This window comes from Gavialis gangeticus, unplaced genomic scaffold (genome assembly GCF_001723915.1).
Source record: "Gavialis gangeticus isolate Ggan-Ray unplaced genomic scaffold, GavGan_comp1, whole genome shotgun sequence".
Lineage (NCBI taxonomy): Eukaryota > Metazoa > Chordata > Crocodylia > Gavialidae > Gavialis > Gavialis gangeticus.
This window is the reverse complement of record NW_017728997.1, coordinates 367936-388635: the sequence shown is the minus strand read 5'-3', so window position 1 is coordinate 388635 and position 20700 is coordinate 367936. Positions and strand designations below refer to the sequence as shown.

The window sequence follows — 20700 nt, the reverse complement described above, 5'->3', positions numbered from 1 at the left end:
GCTCAATGAACAGTTTGAAACAATCTTTGCCTCACTGACTGTCTGCACCTTAAACTCTTCCCTAAATATATCTCTATTCACTTTTCCTTTCAACCCTCGCCCTTTCTCTTAGTTTTTATTTCATCTAAGAAATATTTTTAAACTCTGCAAAGCTGTTCTGGGAATGCAGTTTGTGTGAAGGGCACCAGGGAAAGGAAAGCTATATTTGGCTGTGTGGCTTTTATGCCACATAAAAATGTGTGGCTTTTTACATAAAAAATGAAGAGTTACTAAAGAGAAGTGCACTCATTGTGGTCTTTATATGGACTGTAAATTGGAACTTGATGTCTGGTGCAAACTCCTGGAAGGAGCCCCAAGTTAATTAGCTGATGTGACCAGTCTCTCCGGGGTAGGAGAGGACCAATACAACCAAACCTTTAATTATCTGGGAACAAGCAACATGAGCTCCAAGCACCAAGCTTGGACAACTCTAGGTTTTGGCAGGTTCCCATCTAGTGCATAAAAGAGGTTTCTTTACTAAGGTTGGTAGGATAACAGGTGTAACACCTGGTACTAGCATTGCCAGACATGTTCTTTTCCTTCTCTTCATATAGTATTTCATACTATGATGGAGTCCAGGACTGTAACTGGTGAACCTATATGCACAATACCACTAACTCATTCTAACCAGAGTGTACAACAGATGGATGACATTTTACTTCTGAACCTGACCATCTCAGGGGAAGGTCAATAGCTATAGGGGTAATGTTGCCCTACCAGGGGTCTGCAACCTATGACCAGGGCCACAGCCCCAGTCTCTTCTACCTGAGAGGGAGAGAGGAGAAGTTTAGGGGATTAGGAGATGGAAAATTGGAATGCTGCTGGTAGGGAGCCGACCCCCAGCTTACCTTTCTGCTGGGGGCTCTCCATACTCTCCTCTTCTCTATCTCCTGTCCCTGTGAGGACAGTGAAGCCTCCTCTAGCCCACTCCCCTCCCTGCATACACTGGAGCTAGAGGAGGCTGAGGTGTTTTGAAAAGTTCCAGGAATGGCACTGGGGCCATATGTATACCCCCTGGATGAAATTATTCCTTTTTCAAACATTTCCAAGGGTGTTTCACTTGGAAATGTCTCAACTGTTCACTCTCTGTGCCCTTAGGGGCATACTCTGCTTTGCTTCTAGAACAGATCATGGCCCAGTGAACACAGGAGCAGGACTTGAGCTCCTTGAGTGCAAGTCCTGGCTTTTATTTGCACATTGGCCTGTGGCACTTTAGGAATAATGATAATGAGCAGAACCATCCCAGAGCTCCTCCATAAAAATCTTCCCTTTGCCTTCAGTGGGAACGAGGTTAGAATAAAGAGAATCTGTATCCTGGCCCTTAGCTGGCAGTTCAATAATGCAATATCTTGGTTCCAGCTAGAAGTGGAATCTTAAACATCCATAGCAGCGAAACTGAGCTCTTTATTTGCTCCACATGTCAGAAGCATCACTGACTACTGAAGCATAAGGGAATCTGATTCCTCAAAGCAACCTCCTTATATTTCTCCAAATGAGCTTTAGTCTTTGGGCTGAAGGAGACTTGTTGGGGCCGGGAGAGGAGGAGCTGTATAATTAACGCCTTTTGCAACTATTTTAAACCCATCTCATTGCTAGCGTTTTGTGCACCCCTTGACAAAATGCTACTGCAAGTACTCAGCTTCCATGCAAAATCATTATAATTAGTGTGTGTTGAGGATTTCAAAGAGATGTGCGGCCCCAACAAAACCCTTTATTAGTATTTTAATGACTCATCAACTTGAAGAACTGAAGAGCAACAACATCAACAAAGTTAAGAGTGAAGTCACTGCTCACATAGTGACTCATCCGGTGAGCATTCAACTGTTGATCGTGTTTTTAAAGTAATGGTTACAGCATCATTATGAATAACAGCTCAGTGCTGGAAGGCAGCCAAATAGAAGCAAAACATACCAGAAATGCTGTGCCTCAATCGAGGACTACTAAGAACAATGACACTGCAAAGAGAGAAGGTGATGTGGAGGATGCTTATGCTTTTAGGAAATGGAAATGTGGTAGGGCACAGGGATCCCTCTTTTTTTTCCATGGAGGAGACATGGTCCCCTAAGAAAAGACACAGCAGATACTGACAGATCTAAAGTGGAAGGCTGAGAAGATTCTTTGATTGTATTTCAGTCACATAGGCTTGGATTGGCCCCCAGAATCAATCCCCACTACAAAGTAGCATGTAGCTGTGATGTCTAGGAGCAGGATGGGGAGCAAACTGCAACATGGGGTTTTGTCTGTGCCGGAAAGTTAGTGCACATTAAACTGAGGTATGAATTTACTATAGCACAGCCCGCCCACGCTGACTCTCTGTGCAGATGTTCTTAATGTACACCGAGAGGGCACTGATTCCACAAGCCCTGTGAGATCAGATTTAGAGCCTGATTCTCAAAACAGTTCAGTGGAAATGGATGAGATTCTCCTGGTTTTCCATCAGAAACCAGGAGAATGAGAAACTCCCACTCCCTCAGGGCCTCTACACAAAGCAATTCACCAGCCACAAATGGGCTCATGTGCATGACATTTAGAAGAGCTCTTGATAAACCTATTCTCAGTTTGTAATGAAACTTCACATGAACCGAGCGTAGGGTTTGACTGTAGGTTTAATAAAAAACTAAGGGTCAGAACCTCACTTGAAGCAAACCAGTGCATTGATTCCAATAAAGCAAAGCTGATTAACACCAGCTGAGGTTTAGCTGTTTACAACAACTGAATACAAACCAACCTTGCGTAGCAGCTTCCTTATTTTTTCTTTCTTTCTCTGGTGTTTTTTTCTCAGGTAAACTTGGCCTCTGGGCAACATCAAAGTTGAGGTAGTATCAAACATGGAAGGTTAAAAATGTCATGCCTGCAGATATAAGATGATTAACATATTAATACAACATTTGCATCAGCTGCCAACTATTGAATTTTTGCTGACTTCTCTTGTGCCAAATAGCCCTGATTATCTATCCCAATTCAGCAGGTACCTGACTAAAATGAGATTCCAGCTGCAAACAGGATTGAATCCTGCTAGAGGGTGACATTTTTCACTCCCTCAGAAACCAGTGTCAAAGAAAGACCAAGCACTGTGTCTTGCGTGCACACAGGAGTAATACAAAGAGTACAGAGTGGGGACTTTGTCCTAATAAATAAAAAGTTATTTATGTAGTACGAACGGTCATATAGAAAGGAGTGGATATCAGTCAGCATCCACACTCAGCACATCATGGGGAGCTAATTTATTCCCATCTTTTCTTCAGAATAGTATCTTAATTGTATGTATTCAAGCATTCAAGCAGCACAGCACTGTAGTGACTATTGGAACCATCTGAGAGTATGACTGGGGAGACAGAAGGGAGATGTGTTGCTTTTATGAAACTGTCCACAATCTGAAAATAATTTAGAACAGCAGGACAAAGAGGGTGTGTTTCCAGCATCAACTAACCTCCTGCCACTGATATGTGAGATTACCACAGAAACTACTGTAAAAGTAGAGGCAGAAGAGAAGAGCAAAGAGAAATGAAAGTTATAATCATGCTTTGATGAAAGCTCTCAAAGCAGATGCAGTCAAGACAAAATGTAAGCACATCATTTGAACAAGGTCTTTGAATGAGCAGATTGCGTTGCAAATGACATTAATAACAGGTCTGTGAAAAGTACATATTGTTTGCTGTCAAGACACCAGTTTCTTTTGTCTTAGCAGGAAGGTGATAGCTGGGGGCAATCTGCATATTGTTTGAGACATACTGCTTTCAAAGTTTCAGCTTAGTGCTATAAAAAGAGGGATGGAAAAAGGGAGGCTATTGTAGTCATAGATCCAAGAGCCCCAAGGGCAGTTTTGTTTGTCATCTAAACCCAATTCTGAGCTACGTCTGAATGCTGTGACTTTGGTCTCCTCTAGTTATGTCAGGTCTGTCCAGCTTCTTGATCACTGGGGCTGGATTACATTACAGTAGTTTGCTCAGGTGCAGCCACTAGGGGAGAGGGAGGTAGCTGCTTCTCTTCCTGCCATTCAGTCAGGGCAAACTTACTTGTGCCCCACCAGAGCTGAGATCTCTTACTCCTCTAACCCACGTGGCCCTCTCGTCCCAGCTCTGAGACTCTGGGGCTGCTGCTACTTACCAGCTACACTTTCCTGCAGCCCACCTCCCCCTCACCTTCATCTCCAGCTTCACAGATCACCTTCCTCTGCCCCCATACAAGCCCCACAGTCTACTTCCCTCATGGCCCACTTGCTAGGCAAGCTGCAGAGACACCAAGCCAGCTCTGCAGTCCAGTTTGCATGACATTGTGCTCAGGCTATTTATCACTTCTTAATAAAGCTAATAAACCCAGGTGCCATCTCGTAGGAGGGTGGCTATGCTGCTTCTGGTTCTGGAAGTAATGTGTGGCACAGCTCACCACAGGCGTCTCTGGGACACGATAGGCCTCAGTTGTGACATGGGTTCAGCCTCTGGGCAGCCAGCTGGACAGCCATGAAGAAACATAATATAATTATAGTCACAAATAAAAACATTTTTTGGATTGTGGATCATTCTCTATTCCCTTCCTTAATGTAACCTCAAACTATTTTTTTAAGTGCCAGCTTTCCACTGTAACACAAGCACATCAGAAGGGATATATATACCAACTTCTTCAGGCTGCATTAAAGGGATGAGATAACACTACAACGAAGGCCAAGAAGACACACAGAATTTTGCCCCACATACCTGGCACATTACAACACTGAAGCAGTTAATGAGCAAATCATATGAATGATGTTTGACAAGTTCTCAGCTGCACTGTCTACAAATCATCAAGTTGTCACTTTTGATAGATGAGTCTGCAAACAAAGCAGAAAAATCATAGATTCAGGGGGAAATGCAGCTCTCCTGTCCTCCCCACACTGAGCAATCAAACAATTTGGCTTTGCATCAAATTGTTTACTATAAACATCTCTGGTATATTGAACATTTGTTAAAAGGGATTTGAGAAGAGAACTGCACCAATGACTCCTTTTTATTTTGGCTTGCTGGCCAAACATTTGTTATAGTCTCTCCCTTAGAATAAGTGCAGCTTGACTTTTTAGGTGAATCTGATGCTTATGGAAGTGGGGAACTGACTCACTTGCATTGGTCTTAATATACAAACATGCCATGCAAACTACACAGCCTTCTACCCTGACCAGTACCTGGCCTGGTATTCCCTGCCTGGATCCCTTGCATTACTTTGCCCTTGTGAACTTGGGAATCTCAGGTGGAATCTAATTGCTGATCCTCATTTATTATCCTATTCCATCATTTTGTTTGCCCTGGTTCCCCTGCATGGCTTTGCAGGCTGTTTTCTCTGCAGAATATGCTTTTTAATCCATGCTCCCAACAACTACACTAGGTATAGTGATATAGTAGATAGACTATTATCTTTCCAAGCTTTAACCATTACATATGCTTTCTAAAACCAGCCTATCTATTTGAAAACCAGGGGTTTCCTCTTGGAGATGCCAGCAGGAAGCTACTGCAGACAGGCAGATTTACAGCAAACTTAATTGTCACACTGCATGATATTGCTCTTTCCTTCTGTTGATTTTCACATCTTCCAGAAAGTGTAACAGTAAAGGACTGAGCTGAAAAAAATGACACTGCACCTTATTCTCCACCAAGACAAAACAGGTTCCCTTCGCAGACGTGAAGAAACAATGAAAAATAAACTTAAGTATTAAGTAAGACAACACTTTGTGAAACGATCTCTGCATAGCTGTCCAGCAGGCACTAGGTTATTCTTAGATGAGCTTATGGCACCATCTGGTGGCATTCATAAATTGCGTTTCCGTAGGCTGCCTCTGCATTTACAGAGCCTCATGCGACACAGCTCTAGTTAAAAAGCAGCGTTACCTTAAGTTATAATGTTACTTTGGAGAGGTTACTGTGCCTTTTAACTGCCTAGAAATTGTCCCTGTTCCACCCCCTATTTCCTTCCTTCCCTCAACTCCTCGACTCTCCCACCTTCATTTGCTTTTCCCTACTGCTCTCTTCACACCCACTCCTCACCCAAAGGTCATCCAGAGCCTCCTTGAGCTCATTAAACTTTCCCAGAAATTCCAGCCTCCCCAAAGGAGGCTGGAATTTTAAGCCACCTCATTTTATCTACAGGGGAATCTTTCACTGGCTCAAACAGACCATAAACAGAAGCCTGGCCAAGCAAAATGAAGAAATAGGATAATAAATGAGAATCAGCACTTAGATTCCACCTGAGATTCCCAAGTTCATGAGGGTGGCTTGACACTGCTTCACCAGCATAAAGTTGTCCTAACACTAGTTAATACAGTCCAGGAAGACTCCCTCAGAAGAAAGAAAACTAAAAGCCGCTGTAATAGTTCCCACATATTCCCTTCCTACATCTTACTGGTCCCCAGCAGATAAAATGACCTGTTGCTGCCAATGGTTTTGGCCCAATTTATATCAGTCTCCAGGCTGCCCTGGGAAGAGTTGAGTATGGAGTTGTCCAAGAGAACGTGAAGAGGTCTAAAGCCATCAGCCATCTCTGCTCACTCCTCAACTGGTGCCCTCCAACTGTATTAAGTACTCCTAATGGCCTGTATTGTTTTGCAAGTAAGGTTGTAGTGCTGCTGTAGTCATGATAGTCCAGGGAATGTGCATGTTTGATATATCTTTTATTGGATCAACCATGGAGTTTGGAGAGATGTCAGACAAACTTTCAGGCTTCTATTCCAGCTTGAAAATTTGTGCAACATCTCTCCCAACTGTATAGCTGGCTCACAAGAAGATATGACTGCACATACTTTGCTTTGGGAGGTGTTTTCATACCACAGAATAAATCCCGCAAATTGAAACAATCCCTGGCCACTTAGGACTTCAGCCACACACTGTTCCATGGCTGTGGTGTTTTGCAGAAGTAATCAGATCTTCTTGCTCCATAAATATAGCCCCACTGCACTTAAGCTACAGCTGTCACTGTACACCTTTAGCAGTTAGCAACAGTAGGATTATGAAACAGGCCAAGAAGTTCTGCTCCCATCCAGGAGGACGGCTGCACACACAAATGAAACTGAAATATTCTGTGTAGCTTTTTTAAAACAGATAAAACAACAAGCTCAATACTTAGTATGAAGAAAACATCCTAGGATAGGAGAGAAAGGTCTAGACAATACCACTGGTATCTGTCAAAATTCATTTTAAACTTCAGCCTGGGCATCATTCCAGACACAGACAGTCTGAGAGGACCTAAAATGGAAACTGAGGCCTAATTTGGGAGCTAGTGTAAATCAATGTACAGCCTATTGGACCCATGCTAATTTACATCTACTGAGTCTGGCCCATGATTCCTGTTATTTACTTCTCTGTGGATGTGTCTACACAAGATCTTTATTGCACAGTAGACTATTCTAGCGATCTGGGCACAGAGCTGGGAAACAGCTGTAGGGGAGGGGACTCTTAACAGGGGTAGCTTAACACTGCTTCACCAGCAGCTTCCTGCCCCAATCTCCCGATTGAGGCACAGGGCTAGGAAGCACCTGTGGAGGAAGGGCAGGTCCCAGCCAGCTCCAAGCTGCAGACTGGGACTGGTCCTGGCCAGCCCCAGGCTGTGCAGGAAAGCCCTGCTGGACATAGGGCTTGTCCCCACATGCATAGGGTGGGAGAGCTCTGCAGCAGCAGCTGTCCCACCCTGTGCACATCAGGACCCCCCACAATCAGGACTGGCCTGTGCACATAGGGACCAGCCTGTGCTCCATGCCAACCCCTGGGCTATTATCCAGGGGGAGCCTGCAGCCCTGGCTGCTGCAGGGGGGGAGAGCAGGGCTGGAGCAAATCTGGTCCCAAGAGGGAGCACATGTAGACATGCTCCCCAGTAGGCTTACTGCACAGCATTTTCACTATGCAGTAAGCCTACTTTGAATTAATAGCACATGTGGATGTCCCCCCGTGTGGTATTTTCCATGAAAGGCTAGTACAGGATTCAAGAAAACTTCAGCTTTGCTGCAAGCACAGTCCCGTGTAGCACAGCTCTTTGACATTTGCATGCAGTAAGGAGGTCCCTATTCACAAAGAACCTGGGTGTGGGAAATCCAGGCTGTGTTGCAAGAAGCAAGAACAACACTTTTTGCAGCATGAGTGTTCCTATTCCACATGATGAACTTACTGTAGGGACTAATGAGAGTCCCCTTAAGGAATGCAGAGAATCCCCCTTTACGTGAAGTCTATGTCATGTAGTCATTACAATGGGAACAAACAGTTCCAGTTGTAGCAGAGAGTACTTGCCTGAAAACTGTTAACTGCATTTACAAAGAACATTACTCCCTGGCTCAGGGACTCTCAGTGTCTGTTTAAATGTGTCATACAATCCAGGATAAATGTTGCATATCAAGTCTACTCTCTTGTTAATCAAACCCACTCTACTTTGCTAGGCAATTTATAGTACTTAAACTATGATTTTTCTCACAGATCTGTCTCCGGTTAAGTCAAATGCACACCCTCAGTCCCAGCAGGCACAACTCCATTGACTTGTTGACACTCGTCTGTGGGACAGCCATCATGCCACTTCTGTGAACATTTTCCAGCAGTGTTTTGAGATTATATCACATGCATTAGAGACAAGACCTGATGCCACACTAAAGGACTTGCAACATGAGGGCTTGTCAAGCCAGGGAATGCCACAGAAGTAAGTGAGAACTAGCAAGGCGGTGGCCAAGTAATAACTACCCCAAACAGGTTACCTCCAAACTGGAGTTTCTTTGCATGGTATTCTTAGTGTAGAATAAGAGCACTCACACAAGGAGCTAAAGTGATGTTGCTACTCTTCCATATTAGCTATTCTAGGCTTTTCCCTTATAGAGACAAAACCTTACCCTGTGACTTCTTCAGCACTAGCTGAGGACTCCCAGAGAGAACAAACCACAGGACTAAAGCCTGAGAGCCCAAACCTGCAGTCATGACTCACACCCCTAATTATTCACAGGGAATGGTGCTTACTAGAGAAGTGATGTAGTAAATCAGGTCAGACAACAAGTGTCAGGAAATGGAAGAAGGGGAAAGTCAGCTGTATATTTATTCACATCCAGATACTAGCCATAGATCTATGCAAGAAGAACCCCATTGGTTTCAGTGAGATCTCATAGGTACAGGGTACTGCACGCATAAGATCAGTGGCCAGGGTTGGGGTCCTAAAGCACATGCACATCTTGATGGCTTTATATATAACATGTCATTCAAAATAAATTCTACTTATTTGTCACACTGAAAAAGAAACCACCAGGTTATCCCATCTAATAATAATTAGTGAGCCACAAGTTTATTAACACATTCCTCAGACTGGATCCTTTTTACATATCACCATTTTTCTTACATAAACCCCAGGAAAAGATATCCTAAAAGCACTTATATAGATGACCATGGATACCAGCAGCAGTATAGATAAGCATGACCTTATACTTAAGCCAATTGTACTGCCTTGGTACAGTGCAGAAATTAACATTCTTTCTTCTCTGTCTTTATGGGCTGAGGACATTCTTATGTTTTGAAATTAATACAATACAATTTGTTAATAGCATCAGAGCTGCAGTATCTTAAGGGGGGAATTTTTTCCCTTACAGTATCATTAAAGTCATCTCTGCTTTTAACAGCAAATTGGTCTTGAGCCTGCGTTTTCCATCCTAAAGAGGGAAGTGATTATAAGTGGGATTCTATGTTCTTTTTCATAGCTGCCTGATTCTCTCTGCAAGTAATTGAACCAAGGCTGCATTGTTTTGAAAAATAGAGAGTAATGGATCCAACTCAAATTGGTTGTTTAAAAATTCAGCTCCTTTGGTTATTTGTAACATTCAATTATTCCTGTGACTAAATCAGGTCAGTTCTGAGCCTTTATTTCCCCCTTATGCTTCTGTAAGATTGCAGTCATGTAACAGCAAAATGGGCCAAATTCAGTGTGATGCAAAAGGTGATGAAAATGATAATGTAGTGTGGGTTGCCCACCTGGATCAGACTGCAGAACAGATGCCAAAATGTGATACCAGGTTAGTTTCTAGCATGGACTAATTGCTCTTCTTGGCTTTAAAAAAATGAAAGAGCTGGAATGGTAAGATGTGAATACTGAGCTCTGCATGGGTCAAGCAGAACAAAAATAAGCAAACTGAATACAGAATACAGAATTCCTCTGATATATCAAAAGTATGACAGGTCATGTGGAGCACCCAGTTCTTGGCCTCTATCAAGTTTGCTAATTAGTGGAAACTACAGTAGTGAGCTAGGTGAAAATGAGAACCATCAAATTAATCTCACGAGGCCACCAAATACCACTTATCTGGGAAGAACTTTTAAGTCCAAGGGGAGGTAGGCACTTACCCCCTTGTACCTTGGAAAATAATAACCCTTGACTCCTGCTGGGAGCTGAAGTGGTTTTAAATGACTGACCCTCAGATAAAGAGACTCTGTTCATAGCAGTGCCCAGAAACATCCTATTTCTTATTGAGTACTAATAATGTAAGAAGGGGTCATATGTCTAGGTCATTTATTCTTAACCAGGGTGAGATTCTTTGAATTCTTTGATGGGTGTAGGAGGTGTGAGATTAGTACATAAGCACAAGCCCAGGTTTACCCCTGCTTAGTCACACTCCCTTGTCCCCACTACTCAGCTCCTCTGCAAGATGAGCACAGTAACAAATAAGTTAGTTTTTGAAATAGGGTGCTGCTCAACTCGTAACAATTGTAGAAGCTTTGAGTCTAATGAGGGGTGCCTTGAGCCTTAAAAAGCTGGGACTCATTAGTTTAGGTCAGCGGTTCACAATCTGTAGTACGTGTACCACCAGTGGTACTAGGGTGGCCATCATGGAGGACAGTTGTCCTCTGTTCTCTATTGATATGAAACCCGATGCCTTTATGTTCTCCATTTTTCTTGAAGAGAAAAATGGAGAACATAAAGGCATCGGGCTTTGTATCAATAGAGGACAGAGCAGCAGAAAACCGGAATGTTCTCTATGATGTCCACCCTCAGTGGTATGCACACAACTTCTCAGTGTTAACAAATTGATTATAATTACTTTATATGACACAAATTTTCTGGTGGTACTTCATCCTGTATTGTTTTAAATTGGTGATACACTGTCAGTGAATTTATCTGTCAGTGTTTGGAAACTGCTGGTCTAGCTAATATGCAGTAGTACAGCACAGGCCTCTTCCAGTTGAAATAAAGCAGTAAGTGGGACATGATGCATATTTTGGCAATACATGACTATGTGAGACCAAAGTTCTTACTGGGACTCATAGATTTCATAGACATTAGGGCTGGAAAGGACCTGAGGAGATCATTAAGTCCAGCCCCCTGCCCCAGGGGCAGGAAGTCAACTAGGAGCAAAGGATCCCAGCAAGATAAGCACCCAAACCCAGGCTCCTGGGTTTTATTCCTACCTTGAGGAGCAAAGTGGGGTCTAGGCTATAGAGAGCAGGACCAAACATACAACTTTGCAGGGGGGGCTATGAGAACGAAACCTGTCGGGCCTATTGGCAACCTCTGGTCTGTTCCCAGCATGCTCACGTGCACGGTTGCAAACTTCAGAATTATCACTGGCAGCCAATGGAAGGGTTGGGCCTAAAATACATGATCCCACGGCTTGAAACCCACTCAAAACAGGCTACGATCTGGAAATCCGTCTCACAGGAGCATGTGCACATAGACACACACGTTATATGCAAGGCGTTACCAGCCATGGTGGCCAGCAGGCCAACTCCAGTACGCGCAATAGACCCAATTCTCCAGGTCTTCACTGGAAGCACCCAACATGCGATTGCATCTACCGGCTGCCTCATGCCACCGCATCCACCTTTGCCACAGGTGGGCGCACTCGACTGCCTCGCACAAATGCCAGGCGTGAAGCGAGCCAGTCCCTGGCGACGGCAGCAGTTCTTCGCTAGCCCGCCTTGCTGGAGGAAAGAAGCCACTGGAAACGTGTGGACCTGCCCCATGGCCTGACACAGGGCCCAGCCGGCTGAGGTGGTGGGTGGGCTTCTGCGGCCAAGCGGCGCTAGGCCACGCACGGCACGTGGGGCTGGGCACAGGAGGCGGGAAAGGCCCAGGTGGCGCCTCCCAAGCCGGGCCACAGGCACCGCGGCGTGGCCCCGCGCCCCTTTCCCAGCATGCCCCGCGCGCCCATCCATCGCTCGGCGCTCAGCGGCGCGCCCTGCGTTCGGCCCCGCCCCCTCGGCCGTGCTATTGCTGGCTCGGCGCTCGGCGCGCCGCACCCCACAGCGCTCGTTGGGCCTGTAGGTGAGTGGACCCCGCGGGTTGGAGGGTTTCTTCACAGGTGGTGCTGGTGCTGGTCGGGGCCCGGACAGGCCGTGCCTCACCCCGGGGCGGGGCCGGGCCGGGCCGGGCCGGGCCGAGCCGAGCCGAGCCGAGAAGCGAGGCTGGGGGCGGGCCCGGGGTCCCTCCCCCATGAAGGGCCCCTCTCCCATGAAGGGCCCCTCTCCCCTGGGGTTTAGGCTGGGCCCAGCACAGGCGTGGAAGGGTTTGGGCCGCCTGAGATGAGTTGTGTGTTTGGCACCTTCGAGGGGGCACGAAGAAGGCACCCCTGGCTCGGTGGTCCATGTTGGCCGTGGGGCTTCCTCAGTTCTCTGGGAGGTCCTGGTTGTAAGCTGCAGCCGGGTTATTAAGCCGGGAGAAAGTGACTGGTTCAGCCATTCGTGGGGGGTGTGATAACTGCTCTGCTGGTCTCTTCCCAGGCACCACGGGCGATGCTGCTTCTCCACCCGTAGCTCGGTGTTGGCTCAGGTGCGATGCCGCTGAAGAACACAGGCCTGAACCGCTGCTGCTGAGACCCGTGGAACGGTCATGGCATCGAGCTACCCGCCACCGTTTGATGACCCGGGGGAGGTGCGAGAGGGCTTTCTGTGCCCGCTGTGCCTGAAGGATCTTCAGTCCTTCTATCAGCTTCAGTCACACTACGAAGAGGAGCACTCGAGTGAAGACCGGGATGTCAAGGGACAGCTCAAAAGTAAGAGGTGGTTGATGGGTGCTTCACTACGTCCGGCTCTTGGGTAAAACTCCGTGCAATGACAAATGGGTGCGTTACAGACTCTGAAAAAGAGCCTGAAGTTTCAAGTTGCTAAAATACTGATTAAAATGAGTTAGGATGGAGAGGGCAAGCTTATTTTTTGTGTGAGTGGGGAGGCCAAAAAATTGCTATAGAGTTGTTGATTTTTAAGGAAAAGCTTTTGTTGTTGTTTACTAACTTGTTGGCTGAAGTTAGGCACCTAAATAATCACTGGAATTCTCAGATGCCTAACTACGTACATAAGTAACTCCTATTTATATACATAAGTAACTCCCATTAGTGCAAACACCAATTCTTTCTTCAAGTACAAGCTTCCCCACTTTCTGGTCAGCTGACAAATTGAAGACCAGCCTATGAATCTACACCCAGGGAATTTACATAGATAACTCCTGTTATACACATAGATAACTCCTATTAGTGCGAACACCAATTCTCTCTTTACTGACATCAGTCACAAAGGCCAGTATTTCCATTCTAAATATATTATATTGCATTATATTTTCAAAATGGAAATATACTGGCCTTTTGTTTTTTGTGATTAATCTCAGTAAAGAGAGAATTGGTGTTTGTGCTAATAGGAGTTATCCTGGTATATAATAGGAGTTATTTATGTAAATTCCCTGGGTGTAGATTGAAAACTAGCCTATGAATTTGTCAATTGACTAGAAGGTGGGGAAGTTTGTACTGGTCAGTTACAGCCCCTTCATTGCTGGGTAATTTGTCTTTGTTTATACCACACTTCTGTGGAGTTTAGAACACTTTTTTTTTTAGTTGGAGATGGTAAAGGTTTTCTATTTGGAAATGGCAAAAGATTCAGTTCATAACTTCCTTGCACATACATTGTTAAATTTAGATAAAATATGCAGAAACAGTTGTTGTGTTTTGTCTGTTTTCCTAGAAGGAGGCTTAACTGTTTTTCCTTGATCTTGAATATTTACTGCTTTTTTTTAGTATAATTATGAGGACCTATCAAAAGGGCACTTTGACACTGATATGTATTTAATCTTTTTTACTCTTTTAAAAGTCCTCACTTATTCTGCTTTTTAATAAGTTTATTACAGTTACATTTTTATAAATCTAATTTACTTTTTGCCACTTCTGGCTACTTGTTAGCTTTCAGTACTTCTGTCTTCTTGGTCAAGTAACACACACAGGTCAGTTTTTCTCTATTTCTTGTTGGCTAAAACAACGCTATAATATCTTAATTGTAGAGACTGTAATTGAATGTTCAAACCAAAGAACCAATACCATTTTCCCTGTTTTAAGAGAGAAAATGATTAGATTTTGCGAGCCCCCTCAACACTTAGAATCCGACATGGAGGTGTTTGATATCAACCACAGCCTTTAATTTAGAATTTCATGCTGTAACTGTTCAAGCTTTTTTTTTTTTTTTAATCTACGTTTTTGAAAGATGTTGTTTTTATTTCCTGGCTTTCTATCAATCTTATTCAAACCACATCCAGTAAAACTCACCCTAGCATAAAAACCAACAAGATTGCTTTTATATTAAATGTAGCATTCGCGCTGCATGTCAGAAGTATTTTAAGCAATTTCTTGCTGACATCACTGTGTCCTAATTGCAGGTGGGTAAGACAAAAGACTCTTACCTGAGCTGTGTTAATGCCATATGACTCTCTTGGCTTCAGACAGAAAAAACAAACAAACCAAAAATAAACTTGAGAGGAACAACATGTTGGAAATACGTAGCTCCTGCTGCTGTTTACAACCTTATTTCTTTGGTTCACTTAACAAGTCTGACAACTTCCAGATGAGTAAGATTAAGATATTGTCTGAATTGGAGGGAATATCCTTGCTGGGAATTTTGAATGTGGGACAGTGACAAGTAAGGAGTGTGGGGATCCCTCGTGGGTCTGTTAGGGTCACATAAGGATAACTTTCAACCTTGCTTCCTCTCTCCTATAATAACAAACAAGCTTCTGTGAGGTTCTGAGTGCTTCCAGCAAGAAAATTAGCACCCTCCACTTTCATTGGCTTCAAGGAGCTGTGGTAGCCAGGAACCTGGCAGCATTAAGTTCCAGATGTTTGTTATTTCTAGGTTCTTGTATATGTTACACTTCAGAACACAAAACTCCTTGAGTTTTGTGCCTTTGTCCTCTGGAGGACAAGGGTCTCCCTGATACTGTCAGTGTGCAAAGCTGATTTTCTTTTCAAGCCTGTTTGTGAAACATTTCCTGTTGGTTGTGGAGAATAGACTGGTGCTAAGGAGATATCACTTCTTTTTACACTGATAAACTGAAGAATATATTCTTAATATTGTTTTACTTTGTCAGCACTTGGTGTGGTTTCCACAGAGACATTATGGGTGCTGACAGACATGGAAAAAAGCTCCCAAAAACTTGCTTTACCACAAGAGGCAGTTAGTTTGACTTAGCTCTGCAGCATGTGTATAGATTGGGCACTTCAGCAGGGCTTTTTGGCACTTTCTAAAGCTGATTCAATCAGCTGTTAAATAAAAGCACCAAAAAAGCCCTACTAAAGTGCCCAGTCTATATAGTTGCACCTGGCTTGCCCAACATCTAATATGATGCCTTTTCTGGACATGCACTGAGCTCAGCATGGGGGTGCATGAATTTTAAAGTACCTCCTCCCCCCTTTTTTTTTTCTTTCTTTAACGTCTGTAAGCAGTCTACTTGATTGGGAATGAGGAGAGAGAGTGAGGCTGCTGTCATGACTGAAATCAGAAGTGGTCCATGAGAAGAGAAAATTTCTCAGCTTTTTATGGTATCTTTACTCCCAGGCCTGACTTCAGTGAGGCTGCCTTTATTGTGTTGTTATTAAATATCAGTGTTGCAGTCTCTCTTTGAGGCTGAGGTCCACTTTAGGAAAAAATTGTGTAATCTCTGGTGTACAGCAGAAGAGGGAAAGGGGCTTTTTCATGCACCTATTCCTTGACCCAAAGAGGCTTTATCAATTTTGTATAGTACAAGGCATTTGTTACAGTAAAGCAGGTTTTCTTACCTTGTGTCATACTGCAACAAAAAAGCCTTCTATGCAGAAGGCTGAATAATGTAGCCTTTACTGCAAAACGTTGTGGAACCCCAGTTTGTTACATTGCAGAAGACTGGTATTATATGAAAAATACATCATCCATTCAATTATAGAAAAACCATTCAATTATAGTGTTCCCAGTGAGATTTCTAGAACAAAATATAAAGGCCAGATGGTTGCTTAATCAGCAAAAATATGTTCAATTCTGCATGACGCACACAAGCTATTTGTCTCCTTGAGAGTGAGGTCAAATTTTACTCTTGCCTTTGTTTTAGGCCATATAGCCATAGCACGGTATCTGAGTAAATTTTAACTGAGTTAATGTTGGTAACTGGTAACAAGGTAGAAAACTGAGTACATCCTTAATATGTATGGCATGGTGACATACTCATATTAAAAAACATAAAAATGTATCACCAGGCTGTCACATCAGTTTTCCATTTTTAGTAAATGTGGTATAATAACTTTGACTTGTTGCACCTATTATTTATGTGGTGGATTTGTATTGTGGAATATTTTTTAATAGCTAAACACAGTATATTAGCTTGATTTATCAATTTTTTTAAACATGGGCTTTTCTGGAACTTAATACTGTCATGAAACTGGAACATCTTGAGCAAGATAAGGTGTTCATGTAGACTTGGGTGAATCAGTCATGCTACTGGCAAACTCATGGCCTGAAAAATCAAATCTCAGCAGGGTGACTGAGTTTCCTTTTCTCTAAAAATGGCAACTATTTTTTTACTTCCTTATTTGTAGTGAGGAACTGCTTATGGTGGTAACTCAGGCTGTTTTTGTTATCACTGTTTAATATATATCTGTTAGCAAAAATGTCCAGGCAAGGATGGCATAACCTGTATTATGACCAGGGATCTGTTTTTTCTGTTTCCTGCGGAGGACCTGGAGGAGGGCAGCAGGGCAGGGAGCTCAAGCCCGCAGTGGGTAGCCTGCACCCCCACCCCCTTCCTCCTGTGCTGCCTGTTGGGGAGGGAGAGCTGGGCTCTGTGCTCCACTCCCCAATAGCAGCTGCGGGGGGAAGGGAGCTGTGCACCCAGGCCCCACCCTGTCTGGCAGGGCTGGGGGTGGGGGGACTATGGGTGGGGAGTGAGGGACACTGGCAGGGCCAGAGGGGCTGTGGGTGGGGAGTGAGGGGCCTATATCTGCATCCTGATGAGTGAACGGGGCAGGGGGAGCCCTGATTTTTTTCCATGATTAAAAAACCCAAAATCAAATATCAAAATTCATAGGTACTTAGAATTTATTTTATGATGGTCATTGAGGCACTGGTAGACTTTCATAGATCTCATAGACATTAGGGGCTGGAAGGGACCTCATGAGATCGAGTTCAGCCCCCCTGGCATAGGCAGGAAGTCAGCTGGGATCAAGTGACCCCAGCAACAAAAACATCTATGTATTTTTTGAAAGAGTCCAGAGTAGGTGCCTGCACCACCTCTGGGGGGAGTCTGTTCCAGACCCTGGACACTCGGACTGTAAAGAACTTTTTTTCTTATGTCTAGTCTAAATCGGCCTTCCTGGAGTTTGTGGCTGGTATCCCCTGGGGAGCTCTGATTAACAGCTGTTCTCCCAGGTCATGATGTAGCCCTCTTATATAATTGTAGGCTCCTACGAAGTCCCCCCTGAGCCTTCTCTTTTCCCGAGTGAAGAGTCCCAGATCCCTCAGCCTTTTCTTATATGGCCTGCCCTCCTGGCCTTGGATCGTACAAGTGGCTCTCCTCTGGAGTCTCTCAAGCTTTTCCACATCCCTCCTGAAGTGGAACAGCCCAAGACTGGATGCAGATCTCCAGCTGCGGTTTCACTAGGGCTTGGTAAAGTGGGAGGATGACATCCCTAGTTTTGCTTGAGATGCATTGGTGGATGCATGCCAGAGTTTGGTTTGCTTTGCCAGCCACAGCATTGCATTGGTAGCTCATATTCATCTTGTGGTCAGTCAAGACCCCCAAGTCTCTTTTGGTTGTGGTGCTAGCGAGTGTAGTACTGCCGAGCCAGTTGAAGGTTCTTCCTACTGAGGTGTAGCACCTTACACTTCTCTACATTGAAGGCCATTAGGTTTTGGTTAGCTGACCTTGAGAGTGTGTCCAAGTCGGCCTGTATCCCCAGCCCGTCCTGCAGTGTGACCGCCCACCCCCATAATTTGGTGTCATCTGCGAACTTTGCCAGTTCGCATCTGACTCCCGAATCCAGATTGTTAATGAAGATGTTAAAGAGTACTGGCCCGAGTACTGAGCCCTGATGGTGAGTTTCCAAATTGCTTTAAAATTGTAAATATATCAATAAAACATTGTGTTCAATTGATATATAGATATAGATATAGTGGCTTTTCATTTTAATTGCACATTTTGGGTTTTTAAATCAGAGAATTTGTGAGTTTTCTTTTCTTTCTTTTAAAATCAGAGAATATGCAATTTTTAAACAGAGAAAACCAGGATCTCTTACTTATAACTTTGTTTCTTGAAAAGACAGGATACTACTTTCCAGTGAATACATGTGAGACGGTCTATTTAGAATACGCACATGATAGTGCCTTCTAGTTTGTGGTTTGCCATGTCCTCATGGGACTGCTTACCTGCTTGCTAATGGCTGCTTAATGAAGTAGAAGTATTACATTTTTTCAAATGTTCTCTCATCTGGTTCTTTGTCTAGTGCTGTTTATTTCACCAATAAAATATGTGAAAAATATGTCTGCCTCAGGGTACAGGGGATTCCTGTGAGCTACTGATAATGAGGCTGATAGTTTAACAGACAGAATTTTATTTCCATCAATCTGGGCCAAGTAAGAAAAAATTTACCTTTTTATGATGTTATTATATTGCTTGGCATTTATGAAGTGATTTTTTCAATGTTGGAGCTCTTTGCATACATCTGATTAATTCTCATAACACCTTTGTGAGCTGGTGGGTAAGTATTCCCATATCTTTACAGAAGGGGGAGCTGAATGCAGAATGTTAAAATGCCTTGCCAAGATTTTAGAGGCAAATATTGCAACAGGGATGAAAACATGGGGTTCCAGATTTCCAGCCCTTTGCTTGGGTCTGCTTGACTATGTCCCTCTTCCTCTAACATGTCTGAAGTAATGTGGCAGAACGCATTGCTATCTAAACCATGTTCACTGCTGTGGTATGTCTAAATGACTCTTTAGGTTGCTTGCTTTTGTGCAGAGTGAGCGTAACAAAGTACTGTGAAGCAATGCTATTTGTAAGCACAATGTTTGGAAACAAAGGTACTGCAGTAAAGGCAGATCTGTGTTAAAACAAATGCCTTTGTAATGCCTAATGGAACAATAAGCCATTTGCTGGTCATTTTCTGTTGCTTTCTGTAAGTTCTGATCAGAAAGCTATGTTTATAGACACAGTTCTCTGCCTTGAGTCTTTGTCCCACTAATCCCACTAAATCCCAGCAGAATCACTGGGAACCAAAATACTGGAAAGTATATTACAGAATTGGACCTGATGTAACAATCTCTTAATTAACAGTTAGCTGCTTTTAGATGGGAATTTTCTTGATATGTTTCAAGTAATGACTGGTCCTGTTGCACTTGTTGCTGGGAGGTCTGGGTGCTGCCAAATGATGTCAGTCGTCCCACCCAACCACTGCCTGACAGAAGGACATGTAGTTCTAGACAACCGGCCACCTTGTCTTTGTATAGGAACAAAGTCCATGTTAAATTTGCTTAAAAAGAACTGGTTGTGCTGAAAGAGCTGAGGAACCTTACCATGATTTTAAGTGAATTGTGCTCAGAAGCTGCCTACTTAGTGTTTGATCTGTTTTCCAGGTCTGGTCCAAAAGGCTAAAAAAGCTAAGAAGAAATTGTTGAAACGAGAAAGCGATGAGCGAGCCGACGCTGGGTCTCAGGAGCGATATGAGTCATTCAGCTATGGCGGAGTGGACCCATACATGTGGGAGCCCCAAGAACTAGGTAAGAAGACAAGAAAGTTGTGTAGTGGCACCAGTGTGCGGGTGGCCGTCCTCTGGACCCTCTCCATGTTGTCCACATCCCTCCTGAAATGGGGTGCACAGAACTGGACACAGTACTCCAGCTGTGGCCTGACCAGTGTCGCGTAGAGGGGGAGGATCACCTCCTTGGCCCTACTTGAGATGCATCTGTGGATGCACGACAAGGTCCGGTTAGGCCTGCCAACCGTGACCTCGTATTGTCGGCCCATGTTCATCCTGGAGTCAGTAATAACTCCCAAGATCCCTTTCTGCCTCTGTGCTCTCAAGAAGGGAGTTTCCCATCTTATAAGTGTGCTGCTGGTTACTACTGCCCAAGTGCAGGACCCTGCACTTGTGAGTATTGAAATGCATCCTGTTTTTGTTAGCCCACCGCTGCGACCTATCCAGGTCTTGCTGCAGTCTTTCCCTCCCTACTAGTGTGCTCACCTCACCCCAAATTTTGGTATCATCAGCAAATTTAAACAGGTTGCTTTTCACCCCATTGTCCAAATCACTGATAAAGAAATTGAACAGCGCGGGCCCAAGGACCGAGCCCTGGGGGACTCTACTGCCCACTTCCCCGCAGGTCGAATATGACCTGTCCACCACCACCCTCTGAGTATGACCCATCAGCCAATCTGCAATCCATCTGACTGTGTAGGCATCAATGCCACAGT

At 44.1% G+C, this 20700-nt stretch overlaps 1 protein-coding gene and 1 long non-coding RNA gene across 4 annotated transcripts in view; one reads left to right on the top strand and one right to left on the bottom strand.

Annotated features, from left to right (window-relative positions):
• Positions 1-2744: 2744 nt before the first annotated feature.
• On the bottom strand, positions 2745-11713 carry LOC109288878. Its single transcript, XR_002095232.1, has 3 exons — positions 11421-11713; positions 4734-4846; positions 2745-2890 (listed from the first exon to the last, which is right to left on the bottom strand). It is a non-coding gene; the product is annotated as an uncharacterized LOC109288878 (long non-coding RNA).
• Positions 11714-12756: 1043 nt separating this feature from the next.
• RBSN (rabenosyn, RAB effector) overlaps positions 12757-20700 on the top strand; it is a 34061-nt gene continuing 26117 nt past the window's right edge. For all 3 annotated transcript variants that reach the window (XM_019504643.1, XM_019504641.1, XM_019504642.1), the window contains exons 1-2: positions 12757-13003; positions 19863-20006. In XM_019504643.1, the coding sequence (XP_019360188.1) occupies positions 12841-13003; positions 19863-20006 (307 nt within the window). In that variant the 5' untranslated portion in view covers positions 12757-12840. The remainder of the gene's footprint in view (positions 13004-19862; positions 20007-20700) is intronic.